Here is a 24,431-nt window from a genome sequence, read left to right on the forward strand (position 1 = left end):
GATAATAATTCAAAACACAGAGGAAGAGAGTGAGGTCGTGTTTGCAAGAGTGAGAGAGAAATAGGAAGGAGGTTTTTTCTTCTTCTTTATAAACCAGTAAATATAAAGTGATTTCACTCATGAGGGAAGTTGAGTGAAGGACTGACAGGAAGTCTTTTCCCTCCAGAGGAAACAAAGTCTCGTTACTGTAAAAGCTTCTGACCTTGTGGCTTGTGTCGGGAAGGAATGCATGCAGAGGAGACACAGAGATAAACAGGAGCTCATACAGTGGAGAGGATCACCCTCCTCTCTCTCCCCTTCCTTCCTCTCTCACTTTCTCTCTCCCTCGCCCACTTACTCAGTATCGTTTCATCTCTCCCTCCCTCCCTCCCTCTCTCTCTCTCGCTCTCTCTCTCTCTTTGCTCACACACTCGCAGTCGCTGCTCTCTGACGGATGGGGATACACTGCCAAGGAGGACTTAGGGGCGAGAAGAGTGTGTTTCTTTTCTTCTCTGGGTGTGTTTCCTTTCTCTTCTGCCCGGCTTCCCCCCCCCCTCCCCCCCTCCTCATGAGCTGTTAACTCCGACACGGGTCCCGAGGATGAGGAGGATCTATGTGTGAGGAAGACACAACAAAGGAAGAGGAAACAAGGAGCAACAGGGTGGCAAATTCTGCGAGCGTGAAGATCTCTTGTTCTCTGAGTGAGGTTAGTGAGGAAAAGCTGCTTGTCGTTATTGTTTTACCCCCTGTTCTTTACTTTCTTGTCTCTAAGGAGTCATTTTCTAGTCAAGCCGTTTCATATTCAAGTGCTTTCAATACCTTAGTGTCCATTAAGGCATGCGTTAAATATCCTCACAGAGCAGTTCAATTAATTGAGTTTCTTTTTCAATTTAAAAGTCCCCTAGTTACGTTTTCAAGATATTTTTTTCACATAGCAGGTCTCCAGGTTGGTTGCTGAAGTTTCACAAACGGTCAACACAACTGTTTAATTTCCCAAAGGTGCACGGTGTTGTTCTCAGGTAGAGGCTCAGCAGTGGGTGAGCTGCAGGAAGAGGCTACGGAAAGCTTTTGCTCTCATCGCTCGGATCTCCTCAGTCGTCACTTTGCATCAGGAGGCAATTAAGAGAGATTGGCAGACGACTCCGCCGGTAACTTGGAAACAGGCGTGTGGGAGACGAATGGTGGCACATGATAGGATTTAGAGGGGATGAGGAGGCAGAGGAGGAAGGAGATTCCCTTTGTTCATTCACACAAAAGCCTGCTCCTCTGTGAAAAATCCTGCTGCCGCCTGCGTGTCTGTGTGAAAACTGGCCCTGGGGGCAGCTGTTAGGAGCTTTTATGATTTTGCATGACAGTGAGCATTGTTTATGTGTGTGTGTGTGTGTGTGTGTGTGTGTGTGTGTTTACTGTAAGTGCATGTGCACAGAGATTGTGTTTGTGTGTTTGTGTGTTTGTGTGCTGTATGCGTGGCTGCATGCGCATGGATTATACATCTCTCTTGTGTTTATTGCAGGTAGTGAGTCTCTTAGGTGAGCCCTCATATTTAATTACCACAAGTGGTAGAATTGATCCACACCTTGAATCAGCTGAACAATAGGGGGATGGATGGGAAAAAAATTAATGAAAACATTACAACCCGCCTTGAAATTCTGTGATACCTGGATGAGCAAGTATGCAGTTCTCTGTAATGAATGGATGAGCGGTTGAGTAATTTATACAATAAATGAGCTCCCTGAGGACTCTGCTTTTGTTCAGGGTATTTATTTAAAGCAGGTGATCAAAAACAATCCAGCAATTCTCTGCTCACTGTTTGCCACAAAGCATCCTTACGGCCATATTTCAGCGTGGGTGAGATAAGAGTGCCCAGGGACGCTGAGGCTGACCTCTGGCTCCTGATGTAAGTTTTTTTTTTTTATGATTCCTTGTTAAATTAAATGTTGTAAGGGAGGGAAAGAGCGTCCTGATCTCGGTGTAAACACAGGTGGAGGTACACGGGGAAATTATTCATAAATGTTTTGACACAAAAGGAGAGATACTGCACAAGCCTAAACCTTAGAGTCCATTTATTTCAGAGATAGTGAAGTGTTAGTCTATTTTCGGCAGGATGTGTTTATACAGAAAGAATTTGCTTTCAGCTGCAGATTAGCGCTTTGACCGTCCTCGCTCTGTGTTTATTCTCTGGACTGTGTTTGTCTCACAGTCACCGCCACATAAGTGAGGTCAGAACAGTTGGATCTGGCCGTCAGTCATCAGTAGAGGACTGTTTCTTGTGTCACCTTGTCTCAGGCACACTAACACAGCCTCAGTACTGCCTCACAGGGACGACCACACTGAGGCCATCAGTGGCTCCCTGACTTTTCCTACTTGGAGGAGTCAGTGACATTGAGACGGTGTTAATGCCTGCTCGGTACACACGGCAGGCTGTACACACTCACATTCCCCGCCAGGCATATGCACAAAGGCAGAATAACACATGCACTGGGTCCACATTTGCACACACTCACACCAGGGGGAAGAGGGTGGAGCAGGGAGAGGCGTCGTGACCGGTGACTTGGCAGAGGCCCTCAAGGTGAAAATTTGGATTGAGGAGCATTTCGAATTCCGAACAGATGATCAAACTGGAGTCGAAAGCTGCAGAGTGGCTGCCGGCACCAGATGCAGACAATCTTTTGGCAGAAGAAGACTTTTCAGTGCCTGATTCTCAAACATAAAAGTCAGAGACGCGGAGCTGAAATGAATACAACTGTGGCATCGTCATCTCACCGGTGGTGGTTCTGGTCACGCTCCGGATGAGGCGAAATACTCGCAGCTGTATCGGGCAGCATTTCCTGCTCCGATATCATTATTGCACACCTGAACCAGACATTTATCTGGAAGGTGTCAGAGTTTAGACTTTGTATGTGTATAAATAGTGAGCTCAAACTTACTCTGTGATTTCAGAGTCCTTTCTCAGTCGTGGTTAGGTCAAAGTGTGTCCTCACTTCCATTTCAGTTCAAGACAGAGTGAAATTAATCTTCAATTGTTGAGTTTAATTGTTTATTTCAAAACTCAGCGAAAAAACTTCTGCGTCTGAACGGAGCAAAGATCTGACTTTCTGAGTGCACTGCCTGACCACATCCCCCCACTTCACAACATCATATTGAACAGTTTCCAGCTGAGAGTTTAACTGATTAATAACACCAACAGCAGCACTGGCAGCTGAATAATGACATTCTACATTCCAAAATAAACAGCAGCATGCGGCCGCGCAGCGTGCACAGAAGTGTCTTGTTTTCTGATCTGCGGTGCAGAAAAACTCTGCATTTATTTTCATTTGGCCTGTCTGTCATCGTGACATCTCTCTCCCCCGGGTTCACACTGACTTCCTCTGCCCTGGGCTTGGCTCTGTGTGTGTGTGTGTGTGTGTGTGTGTGTGTGTGTGTGTGTGTTTGTACAGTGTTTGTGTGTGTGTATGCATTTTAAATTGTGTTGATCTCAACATATGCGTGTGTGATTGTTAGAGAGAGGCAGAGTTTGAAAGAGAGTAAGAGTTTGTACAGTGTGAATGTTAATGTGCTTACACGATGAAGTGTGTGTGTGTGTGTGCATGTCTATTGTTATATGTTTAAGCGTGGGTGAGCAAGGAAGAGAGAAAAAAGAGAGAGAGAGAGGCTGACAGAAGCAGGTTCCTTGATGCAGCGTCGATGTTGCCTTTGATGCCAGTTTCCCTTCATATCAGATTCCACGGAACAGATGATAATCAAGGGGAGGCCTACAGATAGCGAATAGCGCACAGTTACACACATACTGACACGCACAGTCTCTACTCATCAGCTGTCGCTCTCCCTCCATGTATGACCCCTGTGTGCTTCAACACTGTAACCATTAGACGCTAGAGGCAAACAGCCAGCTCGCGTTTTGTCCCATTATACTATCAATGCTAATATCAGTTCCTCGCTCCATGTGTTGACTGACTGTGCATCCTGACCCCCCTTTAAGAAAAATACTGGAACACTTCAGTTTTCACAGCCACAGCCACACAAGTTAGCCACACAAGTAAAGAAAACAAAACATTGCTGCACTTTTTACTAATGGCATTTTGCAGCAGATAAAACAGCCCTATACATAATTTTACTGTATGTAAATGTCAATATATGAGTGCATTCTTCTTTATCATAACTCCGTGATGTAAATATGTAAATAGCTTTGAGCTGTGTTGTGTAGCTGTGGGGGAAGGAGGTGGTGAATATCTGTGTGCAGCAACTGAAACAAGAGGCTGAAGGAATGATCAAATAACGAACAAGTTGTTGAAATGCAGACACAGGTTCACCCAGTGGCTGTTATGAATATTAACGCACTGTGTTTGCACTATGATTGAATTTGAGTGTCTGGTCCACTAAAAAGCGAAGAAATATAACACAGATTGTGACTCATTTGAGGCGTTTGTATTATTGACCCTGCTGAAACAGTTAAATCAGAAACAAACTACTTTGGGAAATCAAAGGTCAGGACAATATTTACCTATCTATGGCTATTGTTCATCCCAATGCATAAATAATAAGCTCCATTTGTGAATTGTACTCTTTTAAAATGCAATCATTCCCTTACAACCATGTTCTGAACAACCATAATTAAGGGGAGAGGGTCAGGGGTCTTCTCTCGAGGGGGAATTTGAAAAGAGAAAACTCTCGGAGCATAACAATAATATTGACACATTGGAATTGAACTCTTTATGCATGGCCCAACTCCTTCCTCATTGACCCCACTCAATTCTCATTATTTGGTGTACCGGGGTCTGACCTGTGACGGAGAGGGGGGGGGGGGGGGGGGGGGGGGGGGGGGGGGGGTTTCCACATGGCCTCCTCATCGACTTGTGTTTAACCTCCAGTTCACTGCAGCACCTCATAGATCAGTGCAACATAAGGCCTGTAATGAGTGAAAAGTTGTAATCATCACCATTCATGTTCTTACAATGGACTGACATGCAAAATCACATGTTTCTAAGAAGAGGAGGCAGAGGAGGAAGGCATATGTATTGGTTCAAATATATTCTTCTTTCTTATTTATATTTTATATTTGATTTACTTTATATTAAAACAGTAGTGTACAGAGCCACTGAAGTCCCAAAAAGTAAAAAAAAATATATATATTTTGCGCACAAGTTAATTATATTGTGTGCACAAGATAATTACTTACATTTTTTTTTTTTACTGCAAAGCAGAATTTAAGCACAAGTAACATTTTTAAGACGTACAAAAAATACTAATACTTTTTAATTTTATTGTAAGGTCTGCATATATAGCCTAGAAGCGACATAGAAGACAATACCTAATATAGAAATATACTACCACAACACAGAAGCAGAACCAAAAACAAACAAACAAGACAACAACATCAGGAGAATCTTGAGATAATCTTTAGGCATCCAAATTCAAAGCAGGCAACACAGATAGATTCACCTGCTCTAAACAACTTCCGTATGAAGCCATATGTGCATATAACCGTCCTCCACTACTGAGGTGTTGTAGTTAGAAAGCAGACTTGAGCGACAGCAGAGACGCTGGGTTGGAGTGGACAAAGGGTTAAACGGCGATGTCAGACTCATGCTGTTGATTACAGAGCCAGAGGTGCAGCAGAGCCTCTGTCACTTTGGCTAAGCCATGCAACAGAGAGAAAAAGCTTTTATCACCAGATAAAAGGAGCATGTCAGGGTAACCGCTTAAATGCATCTTCAGAGTCAACAAGAAGTGACGAGTGAGGGGGCTGGAGGATCAGCTGGACATGAAAAACCACTGGATTAACTGTTAGATTTTAAGTAATGAAATAGTTCTACTCTGTATAAAACTCTGACAGTGCTGGGCAGTTGTTCCTGGTTAAATCATAAATGTGAAGGGCTTCCTGAGCATGGAACACCCTTATTGATCTTTAGCAGCAGTATATAAAATAAGTAACCCATTATAAGCCCAATATGCACCCCTGTCTCTTTTTAGTCTACTTCAGAGAGACATAAGAGGCTCTTTGGTTACTAAATGATCCACTATGTTCACCAGATAGCAGCTTACTTTATCTGTCTGCTCATTGATGCTGATCACGTCCAGTACAGTGGGATCTCAGAGCTTTGTCACAGAAAAAAAAGAAAAGAAGAAGCTGCCTACTGCAGAAAGAAAACAACATTATCGCTGAGAGAGTGAACCTAAACAGTGAAGCAGAGGGCCAGGCAGCTGAAAAACGAACCCACTTTGTTATGAAGCTGTACTTCATTTGTTGTTGAAGGCTGAAAGGGAGCAGTTAGTTCATCTTTGTGTTGGGCTTATTTTGTCACATTGACCTTTTCTATTTTTTTTACTTAAAAGTACAGGTCTCTCTTTTATGCAGTTCAGGCTTTGAAAAGCATAAAAAACTCCAGTCCATTCATAATTCCTTGTAACAAAAGACCTTCCTCTGAAAGATCTCTAATAGACCTTCTCTATCTGTAATAGCCTCTGAGCCTGTGGTACGCTTTTGCAAATCTTAAGAGGTCCTCAATTAACAATTCATTAGTTGTTAAAGTTTACACATGTCTCTAATTGATGTTCATCCATCCAAACTGTAAACCCTCCTCCTCTGGCTGCTCCTTGAGATCCGGTCTGTAAAGATCACAAACCGAATCTGTGACAAGGGAAAACTCGACGGAGGCCAACAGACACCGGCTACGTGTAAAGACTTTGTGCAGAGTGTGCAGACAAATCTGTTACTTTGGTCATTAAGTTCTAATTTATGTGTTTTTTTTCTTCTTCCCCTTAATTACGTTTATGACCTTGGTACTCTTTGAGGTGAAGTTATCTCTGAAGCGTCTCACATCCAGTTGGCACATTTTGAGAAGTAGCAATACAAACCAACCCCTTGTTGCATTTCTTCTGATTGTGTTCTTACAAAACGAATGTTAAAAAGTTTGTAGCAGGCTTCTAAGGATGTTGTCTTTTTCTTGTTGGGTGTGCCAGAGGTTTTTTATTTCTCACCATGTCTACATTTTCTGTGAGCTTCTTGAAGGCATTAATGCACAACATTTCTTTTTTTTTTTTTTTTTAATTTTTTTTTTTACATTTTCTCAGGTCTAAACAACTTTGGCCTAATGTCTGTCTTTTATTGGACAGTGTGGATGTTTTTCCTACTTCTTACCTGCCCTTAATGTTCCTTGTAATTGTCTTTTCTTTTGTGTAATTATCCTGCAATAGTTAGTGAAGTTGATCTGTGTGTATGAATGTGAAAGAAGGTGTGTGTGTGTGTGTGTGTGTGTGTGTGTGTGTGTGTGTGTGTGTGTGTGTGTGTGTGTGTGTGTGTGTGTGTGTGTGTGTGTGTGTGTGAGAGAGAGAGAGAGAGACTAAGCTTCTAAATCACAGGCTTCTTGTTTGCATGTGTGAAGATTTGCTTAGATATTATAGGACCAAACATAAACGTGCTCATTATGCTGACAGAGAAAACGTGTTATATAAAAACTCACTATAATCCATGAGTCATTATGGGCTCAAATGACTAATTCTTTATTCACCATGTAATATAATGATTTTATCCCTCTGTCCTCTTTTATCCCTTATAAGTTAAAAAGAGACGATAATCACATATTATCAGTGAAAAACAGCAGGTGACTGCTATTTTTCATTTTAATCATGAAAGATAAATTCCAGTCACAGGAATCAGCTAAATTGAACCTTAAGTTAAAATATTAGCACTTACATTTGAGCGCAATAGCATCCAGGGAGCATTTCAGGACATATGAGGAAGTTATTATTCATAGAAGAACTGCCAAACTTATGCTAAGCGAGCCGAGTTCATTCAGCGTGGGTCAAAACCGGGACAGCCTCATTAATGAGGTGCAATCCCACCACGGTGGCCAGTCAACCAACACGTCCAATAATGACTGCTGGAACGCTACATCAACGGTTCCTTGCATTTAAGGGGTTTTTCTAACAGGCTGTATAAACTTGGCTGCCAAAACACCATTAGCGTTTGGAGTTGGAGCAGCGTGTAGTATTACCAGCTCTCTTCTGAGGTATTCTTGGCGGCGCAGGGTGACGTTGTCTGTGACCGCTGCCCTCTGTGACCTCTTTGGACCTGGAGGTGTATAAAATGCCTTCCAGGTCCCTGTGGTTTTATCTGTCATGGCTATTTCTGGGCTGAGTTACTTGAGGTTTGGTTTGGAGTGTTAAACCTCTTAAGACACACTGTGGTCCAATGAGGTTATCTGAGGGGAAACTCACACCCTTCTCTGTTTTCAGTGTGCCAATTTTAGAAATGATGCTGTCAAACACCACCAAGGAGTAGAGCTTCTTTCTTTTTTTAAAACCTTTATTTCCATTTATTGATTTGTAGTCATTTCTTCACGTAACTTACAAAGGAAAGGTTCCTATATGATTCTATTTTTCACCTGTTTGCATATGATCATTTTTCTTAAGGTAAATTTCTACTTCTCTACAAGTTTCATGTCATTGAAAGTTATAGGACTGTTTATTTTCTGAAAGGGTTAGCCTGCAGCCGACCCTTTTCGTGAAGTAATCCCTTAAAGCCAGAATTATTACCAAACCTGTGCTAGTTAGTTCAGGATAAAGCACTGGGGGGAAACGTGCAATCAAATAAGATAAGGACATTTTAATTACCAAAGGAAATTGTAGTCTTAGATTGCTGTAATTATAGAACCAAGAGTAACACAACAAAGCTTCAACATTAAATGAAAATGAAATATTAAATGTGAAGGGTTAAATGCAAAGAGAAAGTGCCTGTAGGTCCAAATATCAAAAAAAGTTCTATAGATTTATCAATCACTTGACAATACAAAAGAATGAGAAAGGAGTAAAAATAGATGACATGTCAAACTGTTTTTTTTGTTTGTAATCCTCCATAGACTTTATAAAAGAAGCAAACTGGACATTAGCCATTGGCGTATGGATCACAGCTTCAAAGCCCTGAGTTTGGCATTAAGGCTGTCACTCTCTTGTGTTTTGGGTTTTTTTTTTGAGCCAAAGCAATATAACCTTGATGAGAGTGTTGATACCTAGGGGATCGAGTTCAGTGACTGGAATTAGCTGAGGTGATGCCAGCAGACAGCTAGAAACACACCTGTCACTCACAGGGGAGACGCCTTTAATTATGCATAGTGTTGAGCCTTAATTATTTAAAAGAGTGACTAACATAACACCCCCAACCCCCATATAACGTTTTCATGGATAGGGGAAATGAGCTAATAAGACCCAAATATTTTGTGGCACCGTAAAGTTGATTTCCGTTGTTAAATGAGGAATCTGTTGGGAGGTGCTTTTTGAGTTGTAATAAGGTGCTATTCAAGGTTCAATTTCCATTTTTTGGCTCTTTTACACGGCCCTGCAAATTTACTGGTTGGTTTATTGATAAATACCACGCGATAACTGCTGGGTAACACAGAACGTTTTATTTAGAATTACCTTTTTTGTGTTGCTTCGTTGAGTTGCCTTACAACCATGGTGGTCTTTGTAAAATCGAGAATGTTGAAACCCGCCATAGGGAAGACAACAAAGATTATCAAGCCGCTCTGTTTAAGCTGCAGTTTTGTCATGCATTGCTGTCCCATCTCATATTATTCTTTTTCTTCATTTTTCAAATTCCCACCAGGCTACTTGTCTGTGAGTGGAGAGTTATTTTAAATCCAGGGTCAGGCGGATGATGAAGGGAAACATTTCCAAGAGAAACCAACTGAGCCCAGAATGGGGTGTTAAAGCAAATCCAAACAAACAAAGCAGCCTTGTGTCTGGGAGATACAGTCTTGTCTGTCTGCATCAGACACCAAACAGTCCACGAGATATGTCTCCCAAACCCTGGAGCCAAAAACAAGTTTGGTTGTTGTGTGTGAGGCACAGGCACGCTACCAAAGAAAACTGAATCTGAGGGCCGAAGCATTGATGCGCTGACAGATGAGGCCTCGGTGTAGCCTGCAGGAAAGTAAAACCTTGTTGGAACTGCGAGTGTTGAGAGCTAGTGAGGAACCATTCCTGGAAGGTTTTCTGTGGTCTTGAAAGTGACATCACTGCCACAGCTACTGTATCTCTGTGACATTTAGCAGTGAAACTCAACAACACCCAATTCTCGGAGTTTGTTTGATCAAAGCAAAACTCTGAACAGTAGAGATGCAGGGGGACTGCAAACTCAAATCAAAAGCAGAACTGCAAGCAAAATCTTTAGTAAACTATTCATCTGTCAATACTTTTTTGATAACTCAATGTTTTTGTTTTTTTAAGTCTTTAAAATGTCTGGAAGCTGCCAAATGCCCAGGGCCGATTTTCAACAACTCAAAACTACATCTTCAAGTGCCTTGTTTTGTCTGATCAGCACACAAAAAACCTTTTAAAAAATGTAGGCGCATCCATGATAGCAAGTAAATGGAATTTGAAAAATGATGAGTGAACTTTTGATCTCAACCTAGGGGTCAAATATGGGAAAGACGTGATTAGAATGTGGAAATGTAACATCTGGTACTGTGGTTCCCATTTGTCTTAACATTTGGACCTTTAATGTGAAGCAGTCTGCGCATGCTTACTAACCCTAACCCTGCTTGTATTAGTCAACAGGATAATAGTAAACTACCTGCCCATATTATATGAAACTTGGTGGGAGGATCCATTATGGCCCAAAGAAGAATTCATTACATAACAGATCTGGCTCCAACTCAAGATATAAAGTCCAAAAATTAGAATTAAGTATAAGTAATTTAAATAATTATGGTTGCAGAATATCATGTTATTTCATAGTTATCTTGTTGTCACCTTTGTGGGTCAAACCATCACGACTGAAACTACTAATCCCACAATGCTTTGCCAACAGGGAAAACTTAATGTGCAGAGAAAATCATTTCATTCAATTAAATCTCCAGAGCAGCCTCACAAACCAGATAGTAAGAATGTTTTTTTTCCTCAACTAAAGATATTCAGCTTCCATAATCAGAGAGGAAAAGAAGCTAATATTTTCATTGTTTAATGATAGTTGATTGATTTTCTGTCAAATCATAATTTGATAAACATACAGCATTAGTGCTACAGTACAGTATAGAATCTAGGCAGTGCAGCTGCTTTTTCTGCTTTCTAAAAATGTTTAATGAAAAGGCCATTAAAGCGTAAAAAAAACCAAAAGCTAAGTTAATTTATTCTGAATCACATGGAAACAGATCTTTGGGGTCTGCTTTACATCAGATGGGCCTCTGAAAGATTTCCCTCTCCCAGCTGATTTTGAGACCTTGATTGCATAATGAATTCAACTTATAAGACTCCAGCAGCTGTCTCATTAGCCGCCTCTCCCTCCCTGCATGCATCTATTTACTGAATGAGAAAAGAATTGCCCTGTTTAAACTCATCTGGTCAATAATAAACTTTCTTACAGTAGATACTGGATCACACTATTCAGCTGGAAATGTTGATGTGTTACAATTACCTACCTCTTCCCTCTACACGGTTAAAACTTAAAAAAATGTTTTGATATTAGTTTCCTATTTCATTTGAAATTAGTTAATAGTGACTCACTCATGGAGGAAGATGCTAATGTAACATCAGAAAAATGTGTAAATGTGTATTAGTCTAAAGCCTGGCAGAACAATTATAATTTCCCAGTGTTGTTTTCATTTGGGCTTAGAATAAGATGCTAATGGATTCTATTATCAATAGGAACGAGTGTACAAAGGTTTTAATCCTTGTTGCACCGGCTATAGGTTCGAATCCGACCTCGGCCCTTTGCTGCATGTCATCCCCCACTTTCTCCTCCCAACATTTCCTGTCTCTCTTCTTCAGCCAATAAAAAATGCCCCCCAAAAAATAACTTTAGTGGCAGGCTGCTAGGCTAGGTAGCTAGTTCAATCATCCAATAAATTTGGCCTCCAGTTTAACAAAATATAGGAGCATTCAGTTTGTCACTTACTATTTTAATGAAACTTAAACTGTCGTCCATTTCTTTTATACTGAAAGGATTGCAGATTCCTTAATGTTCTCCTTTTTCTTTTACTGATTCGGTGACATACACAAAATGTGACTCCCTTTCTGGTTTTGGAAGCGTTCTGGTTTTAGTTTGCACAGTTCTACAGCAGGCATTGGCTGTATGCAGGAAAACACTCCTTGGGAACCTAAACCTATAGGCGGTGATCTGACAACGACTTGGCTTCTATAATTCTCAGAAAACAGGAAGCAAGTGAAGCTCACAATGCACTCTAACTTTTTTAGACGTCCTATCTCAACTCCAATTCAATTCTTGCTTCTGAAGTTTCTAACTGGACGCAAAAAAAAAGGCATCCTGAATGTTTGCTCAAAAAAGGCCTTAACAGAGCTTAAACCGGTTCCATATGACTGATTAACAATTTTAATTGGCCTGAAGCTGAAAAAGGATTGAGAAAAATTATTTCAACTTTTAGGAGAACAAGATAGATCTGTAAGACACCCCCCCCCCCCCCAAAAAAAAAACAACACATAATTGCAGATTTGTCATGTTCGAAGGCTATGATAATTTTGCCCTCAACAGAAACAGCAGATGGTTCAGTGAGTCTGTTCTTCAATTTCTTCCATTCCCACAGCTATCTATTAAAAGATGTAAGTTGTTCCTAGTTAATGTTCTGGTTAGATGTTGGCAGATATTCAGTCCGATATCTTTATTATTTCCTAATCTGCCTTCATGATTCAAACTGATGATGTATGAGTGTGGGTGAGGGTGTGAGACTGAGTGGCTAAGGAGGCACAAATGTTTCCATCAAGATGACAGCTCCCAGCAGGTAGAAACATAACAAGCCAGCAGCACATGAACGATTACATCCCTTCTCTCATCTTCTGCTTGTGTTAAGCTAACAAACCATTACCTAGTCAGAGAGAGAAACAGACCACCCATGCAGCAAGGTGGATCCACACACTGCACTCACAATAGCTGAGCCCATTATGTTGCCATATTGACCGAACTCTCCACAACAGGCTCTATGGCAACCCTGCTGTCTCATTCTGCCTTTAGATCAACTTTATTCATATCCTGTGCTCTACATTGTGGATGCTAATTACGACATGTTATATTCTCCCTGTACCCTCAGTCTCCCTAGCGACATCAAGCCACCAGACCAAAACACGTTTCTGCCTCTGAGCTTTATTTAGAATATAAGATCCTGACGATTTATTCCCGGTGGTTGATCATATAAACCAAAGACGTACCGTCAGCTCATCACTGACATTGATGTTCAGTTCTGCACATCTGGGCTCTCAGTGATACAACACAAACGGATATTCAGTTTTATTACCCTCACAGTGCTTCATCACTTGATGATGGAAAGACGCCTTCTCTGTTTGGTTTTAAAAACATTAAAAAGTACTCAAAACATTATTCCATGCTTTCTGTATGTTTGCAGAATTATTAACAGAAACTTCTTCTTGTTTCTTCCTTAAATTATTAGCTTTTTGTGTATCTGTATTTTTTTTTTTGTTCATTTATAATAATTCACAATAACTAAAAATAATAAACCTATAAATCATCAAGTCCTCTCTCGACCCACCAGGTTTTTGTTATAAAATCATGAGTCATAGGGGAGCTTTTTGCAAAAGCTTGCAGGGCAATAAAACTAAACTTAATGTTCATGGGATTGCATTTCCTGCTTACAGCCTGTCTGTATTAAACACAACAAATCAAAATTGGATCAGCATCACGGAGCCTAGCGTTAAATATGGTTGGAGCCTGGGGTTAAGGTTGGCACTAAAGGCCCATAATAGTCAACAGTATTCTGTTTTTTTTACAAGTGCAGTATAAAACCAAAAGAAATAAATCAGAAAACTTACGGGAACTCTAAACAGCAAATAATTTCCCAGTGATATTTACAGTTAGATGAATTGCTTTTGACCTCAAGTCAAGTTGTTTGGTGAGTTCTTATCATTTCCAGCTGTGGAAAATATAATGCTATGTATAAGTGGCCACTTGTCGTGCTGAGTTTTCTTCCTCTCTTTTAATTTGAACCCTCGGTTTGTGTTTTAATTAAAAGTTTTCAGTGATCCAGTGAGTCCACTGGGTCCGCATCATGGCCAATAAAACCTTGGCTGAGTAGGTCAGGCCTTCGGATGGTGAGACCAATCCAAATTCAATAAACTTTCTTTGTCAGTGGTGTTTTAAAATTCTCTGTTTGGTTTACAAAAAAATCTCTGCCCTTGAATTGCCTATTATTGATAATTATTTCTACTTTTGTGTGTGTGTGTGTGTGTGTGTGTGTAAAGATAACTTATAGGAACCATTCGCTCTTCAGTATGAAGCTTATCTAAAAGGAATCTAGCTTTAACAGTCCTGATACTGATCTGTTCTATTGGTGTCATCAAACACACAATACCAATCCGATACCAGTGTTGAATTATTAAGCTGTTTGTTTGCGTCAGTGTGTGAAAAAAAACAAACCTGGATCATACTTTGATATGGAAGGCAACTTTTAGGCTTGACTTTTTACTTTGTGAAACAAATGCAACACCTTTACAGACATTGCACGAAGCCTGAGAGTGTTGGCATAGAAAGCATGACGTACATCCAAACAGCTGACTTTCAATCTGCAATGTTATATAAATATTGAATTATATGTAATATATTTATTTAAATCCTCACAAAGTTATACGATCATCTCTCAGTCATCTCTGTTGTCAAACCCTTTATTTCCTGTAATCTCTTGGAATATTTTTTGGTCATGATCATAATTGATGTGGGAAGTTTCTTTACTTATGTGTAGTGAGAGAAACAAAAAATTCTATTAAATGAACACATGATTTTCACTGACTGCATGAAGTTGTTCAATGTTACACATTATTGAATCAAATAAGAGCAACAGAGAAATGTACTGCTTCGCTCTCTTGAGCAGGTGGGCCGCCCCTCGAAATGAATGGTGGGGGGAAACACTGATCTGCCTCCATCCTTCTTCATTTAGACCAAATGGTTGCCTGGCACTCTTGTGACACATGACAAATTGAATGCAAGTAGAGGTAAACATAGAATCTGGGATCCAGTCTGGGATGGGCACTATTCTCACAGGTAACCAACCCATTGACTCTATTTGACTATATTTCAGACCGATATTCCAAAAGCAGTATGAGCTCAGTTTAATCATAACGGAGCACTGTGGGGCTTCTGAGTGAAGCTTTGATGCCACCGAAAGTGAATAAAACCCACTTTATTAAGATAACAGTCAAAGGGAGCATCAATTAAACACAGAGCTCATTCCAGTGGAATACTGATCAGTAGTTGGATGCGAGCGCATCAGCAGAACCAGATATGAGATTCAATCACTTAGCGAGTGTGCGCTCAGTCACCGTGTGAAGTGGGAGTCTCATCTCTAAACTGTACTTGACTCCAAATGCTCATGAACTCGTGTGTTTCGGTGTGATTGATTATGCACATTAACATAGATTAGGGGCCGGCCCAGCAACAGAGTGTATTTGTGAGCTCTGAGGGAAAGACGAACCTAATAACGAGGCACAGAGGCTGCATAAATATCCAATAAATATCCACCTTCAGGATTATAATCCACTGGGAAAAAAAGGTTATGTAAATACTGAAAATGACAGACTTCACCCAAAAAAAATCACTGAATCAGTAGAGCGAGGGAAGTGTAATGTTCGAGTACATGCCTTCAACTTGAACGTCTCTCATATCAAATTCGAGACACAGCAGGCCGAAATAAATAATGATTTTTGTTTTGGAGAGCATGGTAACGTGTTGTAGTCTTTCAAGCTAATGTTTGAACAAAAAATAAGACATTAAACGAGAATGTTCATGAGCGAGGCCCAGCATATCGCTGCGTGTGATCTTCGAATAGCTCCAAAAAAAAAAAATCTTCCCGCCGCACTTCTCCTCATCAAACCCTCTGACAGATTTGGGTCTCCTGCTGCGTTGTGATGAAAAGTGTGCTTTTACATTCACAGTGGTTTGCTGCAGTAATTGGTCACTTATTATTTCCTTCTTCTCTCGGGCAACAACATTGAGGGAAATCGAATAAACGAGCTCCGTGCTCTCTGTGAGTCTGTTAATTTTTTACACCCTGCCACTCATAACAGCCCTTACATTTACTCTGAGAGTGGTTACAGTGTGAGTAGGCTCTCATGGTCTTTATGTATATTTTAGTTTCTTCTACATAAAATGCAAGCAGCGAGACTCTCCATCTGTGTTGCATGCCTGTTCAACTGTGCGGTATGTTCTATTTTCAGTCGCAGGGAGCACCGTGTACTATGTTGTGTGTGCCTGTGTGCGTACACGTCTGTGTATTTACAGTACATGTTCTGCTTCACTACCATCAGGCTCATTACACAAACCTCTCACACTCCCTTTGTCTTTGCAAACAAGCCCAGCAGTGTGACGAAGTGAACCTTGCCCTTTTGCAGCGTGTACAGCACAGGGAGTAATGTGACAATGATGTGACTCCTGAGAGTGAAAAAAACAAGGAGAAAAATAATGTTTGTAAAAAAAAAAAAAAAGCTTGGTAAGAGCACAACGGTTTAAAGGAAGAGGAGTTTGCAGGGGGAGATTTCGTAATGATGGGAATCCCTCATCGTATACTGGACATGTTGTCATCTGGCAGCACACTGAAGCTCTCACCGGGAGTTAAAAGATTGAAAAAAAAATGGATAAAAATGCCACTCTAACAAGCCTCCTGGGACCTCAGCTGCCTGCTTTTCTGAAGAGGGAACAGCTTGTCTGATCTAAAACCCCTTTTAAAAGGCTCCAACAGAAACCGCCTGCTGCGCTTCACATAAATATTCTGTACACTCGATCCATAGCAACGGCTTTATATATGAGTTTGGTCATGTGCAATCATTAGTCTGTGCTGTTGGGATTGTACAAGAAACAAAGTAACAAGTAGGAGTCGGAGCCGTCATTGAAAGGGAACAGGATTCTCGCAGGTTTATCCATGGAGGCTTAATTAAACAGACCCACATATTCTCATTAATGCTCCACTTCACATTCATTTGGCTACATACCAAATTTATAAACAACCAGGTTTTTTTTTTGGTTTTTTTTACAGCGTATCCTCTCATATTGTTTAGAGAGAACAGGTCGTCACAGGCCAAAGAAAGTTTCATTCTAATCAGGTCAGGTAATATCCTGTAGTATTGCTGCAGGTCTGTGTGTGTCAATATGTTTTAACACTCATGTGTATCCAAGCGCACACACGATCAAAAGCATCACAGGAGAAAACGTGTCCTGACATGAGGTGGATCCCTGTGCTAGTCTGTTCGGACAAATCACATCTATTGCTATCTTTTTCTTTTTTTTTTTTTCCAGGGGTTGCATGTTAGCTGGTGGTGTATCCTGAAGCTGGCGCCGAACCAGAGGGAGAGTCAAGCAGATTCTGGGTACAATTTGACCCTCCAAATAATCATAGAGTTGTTTCTGATTTGAGGTTGACCGGAACAGTTGTATCTGCCCGAATGATCCTGTATTGTGAAGAGAATACATCCCTGATCTTAATGTAAGGTGTCATTTGGAATCTTTCTGCCTTCAAAACCTTAAAATCAAACATTTGTTATTCTCCTTTTTTTAAATCCCATTGTTTGAAAGTTGTAGTGTTGAAATAATGAGACAACATCTTTTGTCCCTTAAATTTAAAGATTGCTATGTGTAGAGGATGTAGATTTGAACATGAAAACTGTCTAAAGACATCAGGTAGCATTAGACTATTGCTGTACTAACAGTTTTGTAAAATTATTTTCCTTGTTACATATTTCTTTCTATTTTATGTTGTTCTTTATTGTTTTTTTTGTTGGCCCATTGGTGTGCAAAATTAATGGATATGGTGGTGGCTTCCATTTTTTAAACATTCCCCCTGAAGAAAATTCAATTAGCATCAAAATGAAAATGATTATTAAGGATTTGTTTATCCAGCATGTGAGATTTCAAGCCCCTGGAAAAGCCAATCTGAAATCATTGAAAATGTACTTTTAATCAAACATAAGTCAAAGTGTGGTGGCACAGTAGAAGATGTGCTCTCTACTTTATCCTACTTAGCTAGTCAGAAAACAAAAACCTTGTCACATTTAACGATAACGTCAAGAACAAAAGGTAAAAGCCAGCGAGCACATCGTCCTATAGGTGCAGCCAACTACCAGGCCAGATGTGTGACAAAATAGACTTATTACCAATACATTGACTTATTGTTATAAATTATGAATTCTATAATTATTGATTATAGAATTCCTAGAAGATAGAGAATTGATCCTGTTATGATAGGAACCATTAGCTTTAACTCTGCCATCATCTTTCAACGTTCAATTTCTCATCATGTCTTTATGAGAAACATATTGCCCAACTGGACGTTTTTAATCTCCATCCAAACGGAGATTTTTCTGCACCACAATTGGCACCAAGAGCTCGCCAAAACAGCTTGTAAATAGTTGAAGAAACGAGTAAACGGTGATGATGCAACAATAAACCGGATGGGATCCAGCGTTGCATTGTTTCATCACAGCAAGAGAAAAACATTGATGGCTTTCTATGGACTTGTTTTCTTCTTATATGTGGTTTCCATCCAGCTGTCAGCTGCTGTCGGCTGCTCAATAATTCAGGACTTTGGCTTTGTAATGTGTCCCATGCAGCTTCTACGGAGAGGATGTTTTAACTTTCTTTGCACAGCCGCACAACTTAAGCCCTCAGTGGTGTTGGGGTCATTTCAAAGGGAAATTTGAAATTGAAGTTGTGTCATAAATCATGGAGGTGAAGATTTTATGGTTTAGGGGAAGAGGAATATATTTTCCAAATGGTTTAAACATCCTTCTTTGTGTAAATCTTATTCAGACAGCCACAGCTTTGGTGTCTCACATTACAGCCTCCCTTAAATGATCATCCAAGTTTCTCTTTCACATGTGGCTGACATTGAACAGCCTCAAAGTCACATTCAGTCACATTCAACTGCAAAGTGTTACATACATTATTAACTTTTGTGAAGCCTCTGCCAAATGCAAATGGTTCATTGACAGAGCTCGTAATAAATTACCGTAAACTTCACCTTTTACCTGTGAGTCAGGGACAGAGACCGTTTATGTGTGTGTCCCCCTGGTGCTATTAAAGGAATAAATCTGCTCAAGTACAGAAGGAGCATGGCTTAGCACAATGTGCTGATGTCCCCATTAATCTCACTTGGAATCAGAGGACAGATAACTGTGACGCAGCACTAAAGGTAACTGTGCATTGATACTCAGCTTGAAGAAGAATAGTTCACAAACTCCCATGATGCATCATTTACAAGCAAACGGCTCGTCAGCAAGTTTTACAGTCAAAACTGTGTACAGTATGCTGAAGGAGCAAGTTCTGTGTAAATCATTAAATATTTGGTGAAAGCGTCACTTTCTCTTAAAACATCAGACATTAATGCACTCTGAGCACTTTTGGCCATTTTTTAAACTGGCTTTTAAAAGTTGGTCTGAATGAGACAAACGGATAAATTACACATATTTGTAATTTAATTTTTTTTAATCAAGACATTGATTATATTCCTGAATTAAATAGTTGATATAATGCATACATTTGTTATATGTGAAGAAATTGTAAGAACATAATTAGGGCTGCATGTAACATTTCCCATTTCCTACAGTAGAGGTAACCGTTTAAATTCATGAAAAAAGTTTAAACTGAGCTAAATATTATTGGCTCACTTACTGGTTATTGTTAACATTATATTCTATTTTATGTTTGCTAGAAGATTGATTTTTTTGTGTTTTCATATTTAGTTAAGATTTAGTAAACTAGCAGTTGTTCCCATTATTTTGTTGATTTTATTTTTGCTAAATATTTCAAAGTTATTTCCTTTCTATTCATGTCTTTATTTAAACACCAACTATATTGAAAAAATCTGTTCCAGACTCTTTATGTTACTTTCCACTTTCTCCTGATGATGTTCTTGTTTATTTAAGTCCTTAATGGTCTATCTTTGAGGAACAAAACACATTTTTTTCTTAAGCTCAGGATGACTTTTCCAAGTTCCAAATTGAAGCAGCATATTGTATCATTTGAGAAGGGGAAACTAGGTAACCACTGGCATAATGGCTTTATGGAACTCATTTTGGGCTCAATGATACTGTAATGTAAAGATAAAATGTGCTCTAAATATAACATCCAAGTGCAACAACATCCTCTGCTTAAAGCAGAAACAGTCTCCACAATAGAGATTTATGCAAAAAAGGGACAACTTAGAGCCCTGTCTTGCCAGAGTGCCAAGTTCCATTTAAATCAACGTCGAAGCCTTCTTATTAAACAAACCGCAGGATGGATTTTAGAAGGCATCTTGTGCGCTCACTTTAAGACAAGCTGTCCACTCAGTGGGGTGGAACTTCCTGAACCCTTAAATCTAATGGTTAATCTTTCCTCTCTCTGCTTGTCTTGTTCTCATCAGGAGTCCTGACTCTCCGAGCAGCAGCCATGTGAGTGGAGCTCTCACACAGTAGAGGATGTCCACGTCCATCTAGAGAAGAGCAGCCTCCCTCCTTTCCTTCCTCCCTCCCTCTAGCTCCCTTCCTTCTTCCCACATGAGGAGGAGAAGATGACTATCACCAGCCGGCAGTCCTTCAATGTCCTGACGGTCATCTTCCTGCTGCTGTCCACTGCAGGTCTGTAAACTTTACAGAGAGCTTATCAGCCCTCAAAAGGTCATATTTTTCTAAACACACTCATATGAGAGTTTCAGGGTTGGCACAGGCACGCTAACAGCAGTTTCTACAATCTTTGGATGCTCCAAAATCTGTTTTTCTGTGGTTTTCTGGTTTAGCCAGCAAACAACCTCAGAGGACACAATTTTAAGGATGGAAGTTGTTATCTGATGGCCAAAAGTTCAGTCAGAGACACTCACCATCAAGGAGCTTAAAAGCATTTTTTGCCCCAAAAAGAAGTGCTCTTGGCGGGAAAAGCTCTGAATCTTAGGGTGCTCTCAAAATTAGGCCATGCAGCGTAACAATGTGAAGAGGGAGCATTCTATCCCCGAAAGACACCAAGAGAAAAAACTCAGCCAGCACAAATTTCTGAGCAATGGAATATATATATATATATTATGCACAAGGGAAAAGATGCCAACTCAAGACTTCAAAATGACAAAATAGGGCAGGAGAAGGATCGAGTGTTGGAGGAAGAAATCAGTTCAGCAGGAGCATAAAGAAGGTTGGAATAATCCGCCTCATTGAAGAGGAGTTGAACAACCTTTTAATTTGAATACATAAAAAAATATAAATTCATTGCCTGCCAGGGAGAGGGTGCAACACCTGGATTCCAGCCTTAAAGAGAATACATTTGAACCTTGAAAATAAAATAGATGATGATCCTGACCAACACATCCTGAACAGTTGCAACTTGGGTCACGAAACATTTTTACATAACGTCATTAACACATTTGGGGCTAAGTCTCTCATCTGCTGCTTTTTTTCCATCTAACCCAACTTCCTCCGAACAGAAACTTTCTCTGTCTTTATTCTACAACTGACCCACACCTTTAAGGTCTTCTATCATTTCAACTGCTGCTACTGGTTGCAGCTTACCAATAAATGTAAATGATGTAAATATAATCCATAGCAAGCTGCCTGGTAAGGCGACTTATATTGCTGTATCTTTGTCAGACAGTCTGGATTTATTTGTTTTTTTTTCTATATCCTTATAGCAAATTCCCAAGATCTCAGATTATTCAAAAGATTTCTCATGGTCAAATTCAAATTTCCTCCAGTCAATGACAGCACGCAGGTGAGTTTAGGAGTGGATAAAATTCAGTGATTGGATGCGATTCAAACCAGCGAACATGATGACAAACAGAGGCATAGAAGAAAAATGTAATGATAGTGAGGTGAAACACCAAGCAGATAAAGCTCGTTTCTTAAACGAGGGTGAACCTCGGGTTAACTCTCACCTGTGCTCTGCTATCTGTTGGACAGGCGTGTGCCAAACACTGACGGTTAGCTTGTGCAAGCGTGTGGTAGCCTGAAGTAAAGGTAAACATACACACTGCGACCTCCAGTGAGTGTGAGCTTGTAGGGGGCGATGAGCCCAGAAGGTGGTGCCCAGTTTGAATGTTGTGTTTACATGCTGCAACGAACAAAGCTGTACCTTTAATTGTCTTAGTAATCTCTTCGTTAACTTGCTCTTTCCTTACAAATGTTTGGATTTATTCCCTATTGTATATGAAACAATATAATACTGACAGCAGGAGGGATGTAGCTCACAGATATTGAATATATCTCAAGGTGTTTTTTTATTGATCTTATATATCTGTAGAGTAGAACAGTTTTTCTTAATCCTCAAATATATTATTGTAATAATGATATAAAACTGTGAAAAAAAAGAACAAAAATTCACACTTGAAAAGCAAGAACCAGCTCATGTTGCTTCCTAAATGATTGATTTGTGTTTCTTGAGAAGTTAAACGTAAACAGAATGAGGCTTCTTTTCCTCAGCTGTTCATTTATTATTCACAGCAAGAAGATGCATCATGCTTGTCTTTGGTTAAGGGGATAATAAATCAGTTCTATTGCTCAGGCTACCTTCAAATGAACCATTTGTGAGTAAATATCTATTTCTTTGTAGATGAACGCTGATTAAAATACAGTTACAACACAGCAAACATTTCCTGTTTGTCCCAGAACAAAGAAAACAAACTGTGCGTGTGATTGTAGCGTTTAATAAATGAATGGGATGTGTGAGTTCTGACTGATGCCCAAATGTTGCTGGAGACGGCCATGGCAGTTCTCAGACCGCAGGTTGTAAACATAGTGTAGTGCAAGAGCCAAGCTGTTAACTGTATCCTAAATTTCAAGAGGTGTTAATGAAATTAAGCAGGTGGGTGTGTTTACAACAGCACGGTCTCCAGAACCAGCTGTTGTTGATTTGAGAAGCCAGAGACTTCCCCTGAACCGTTCTCTTTCCAGACCTTTAAATCGTGCATCGTTAGAGGACTTTATGGCTCGCTTCCCATGTCGAGGGCATCCGTTTCCTTATTGCGAGTTCAGGTACTTACAACTGCTGACCCCCACTTTATATGCAAGGATTTATTGGAGATAAACAACTTGAACAGTCCATACGAAGGTCAGATGAAGAGTTTTCTCCCACCATATTTCCATCCTTGACATCTTATCCCCCGTGTCCTCGTGTGCTGCTTCATTTCGGCTCTTCTCGCGCTCACATAGGGTTGTGGAAGGGAAGATGGCCGGCAACACAGAGCTCATTATAACCTGAAAGAGCTCTTCCCTTTCAAATGCTGATCTGTCTCCCGTCTGGGATTACTGACAGACTTCAAATCACACCGCAGTATAAGTTGACCTTGAACTGAATCCCAGCTACAACACTTTTACCGACCCCACTGCCAGATTTTATAGGCTCCACAGATGAAAGAACACACACACACACAAGACAAATCAATGGAAATGGAACAAAAGTGTGCGCTCAGTAGACGTAGTTGCATCAATGGATTTATGCTTAAAAGAGAATGATCAAGCAAAAAGAAACAAACAAGATATTTTTATGACAGATTTAGCAAATGACACAAATAGAGCCTAATTTAGACGTGCGCATGGATGATATCATCATCTGGTTTTAGCTTCTGGCACTTGAAAATAACATCAGCCTGTCAGCAAATCAGTCACATGAAAGTGCAGAAGATAAATGCCAAAGATGTTTGTGTGGTAATTAAAAATTACAGTAACATTATTACATAAAACTGTCTATTTGGGAGCGCAGACACGTTTATGTCTTGATTGAAAAAATGCCTTCTTCAGGGCAGATATTGGTCACAGCTCTGGCTTCATATTGAGGAATATTTTAGGATCTACTGTACGTGTTTGCATCCTTAAGGTTTCATTTGAATGAGTCTCAGTTGTGTTCTGATTTTGGACAACTAGTGGGTTACTTTGATGAGAATGTCTTGTTGTCTTATGTTCACATTGCAATAGCGCTAATTCATAACTAATGTTATCTTAAGACACTTTTCCACAAGCAGTTAAAAGACCTTACTCTTTGTCATATTACCCAATGTTAATCCATCATGAGCCTTGCAATAAGCAACATTAAGGAAAGTTACAGTGGCAAGAAAAAACGTCCTTGTAAGAGGCAGAAATCTTGGGCAAAACCAGACTCGTGATGAACAACCATCTGCTGACACCGGGTTTGAAAATTGGGATAGAGATGGAAGGAGATGCATTATTGTGATTTGTTCGTTTTTTTGATATTGTTTCTCTGGACATGTGCGTTCTTATTGGTTATATTGGCCAGGAAAATCTTTTTTTTTTAAAAACACTGACAACTCCAATAAGGCTTTCCTGATTTCATTTTAGATCATCTAAAACATTTTATTCACACACAGGACTGAGTTAAGATGTGTAATAAAGACACATTCTGAGCAGGCTGACACTCTACTGTGCTGTTTCTATATGTCTTACATGCAGCTTATAGGGTGTGACCGTAGGCAAACTGTTGTGTATTCATTATTGGTGTCACTGCTTGTAATAGAAAGTGAAAAGGTGCTAAA

The 24,431-nt window shown here is 40.0% G+C and overlaps 1 protein-coding gene across 2 annotated transcripts in view; it reads left to right on the forward strand.

Annotated features, from left to right (window-relative positions):
- Positions 1-233: 233 nt before the first annotated feature.
- Positions 234-24,431, forward strand: part of shisal1b (shisa like 1b) — a 43,185-nt gene continuing 18,987 nt past the window's right edge. The window contains exons 1-2 of one of the 2 annotated variants that reach the window (XM_061035824.1): positions 234-685; positions 20,328-20,541. In XM_061035824.1, the coding sequence (XP_060891807.1) occupies positions 20,475-20,541 (67 nt within the window). In that variant the 5' untranslated portion in view covers positions 234-685; positions 20,328-20,474. The remainder of the gene's footprint in view (positions 686-20,327; positions 20,542-24,431) is intronic. The other variant, XM_061035825.1, reaches the window with a different exon arrangement.

This window comes from Labrus mixtus, chromosome 4 (assembly GCF_963584025.1).
Source record: "Labrus mixtus chromosome 4, fLabMix1.1, whole genome shotgun sequence".
NCBI lineage: Eukaryota > Metazoa > Chordata > Actinopteri > Labriformes > Labridae > Labrus > Labrus mixtus.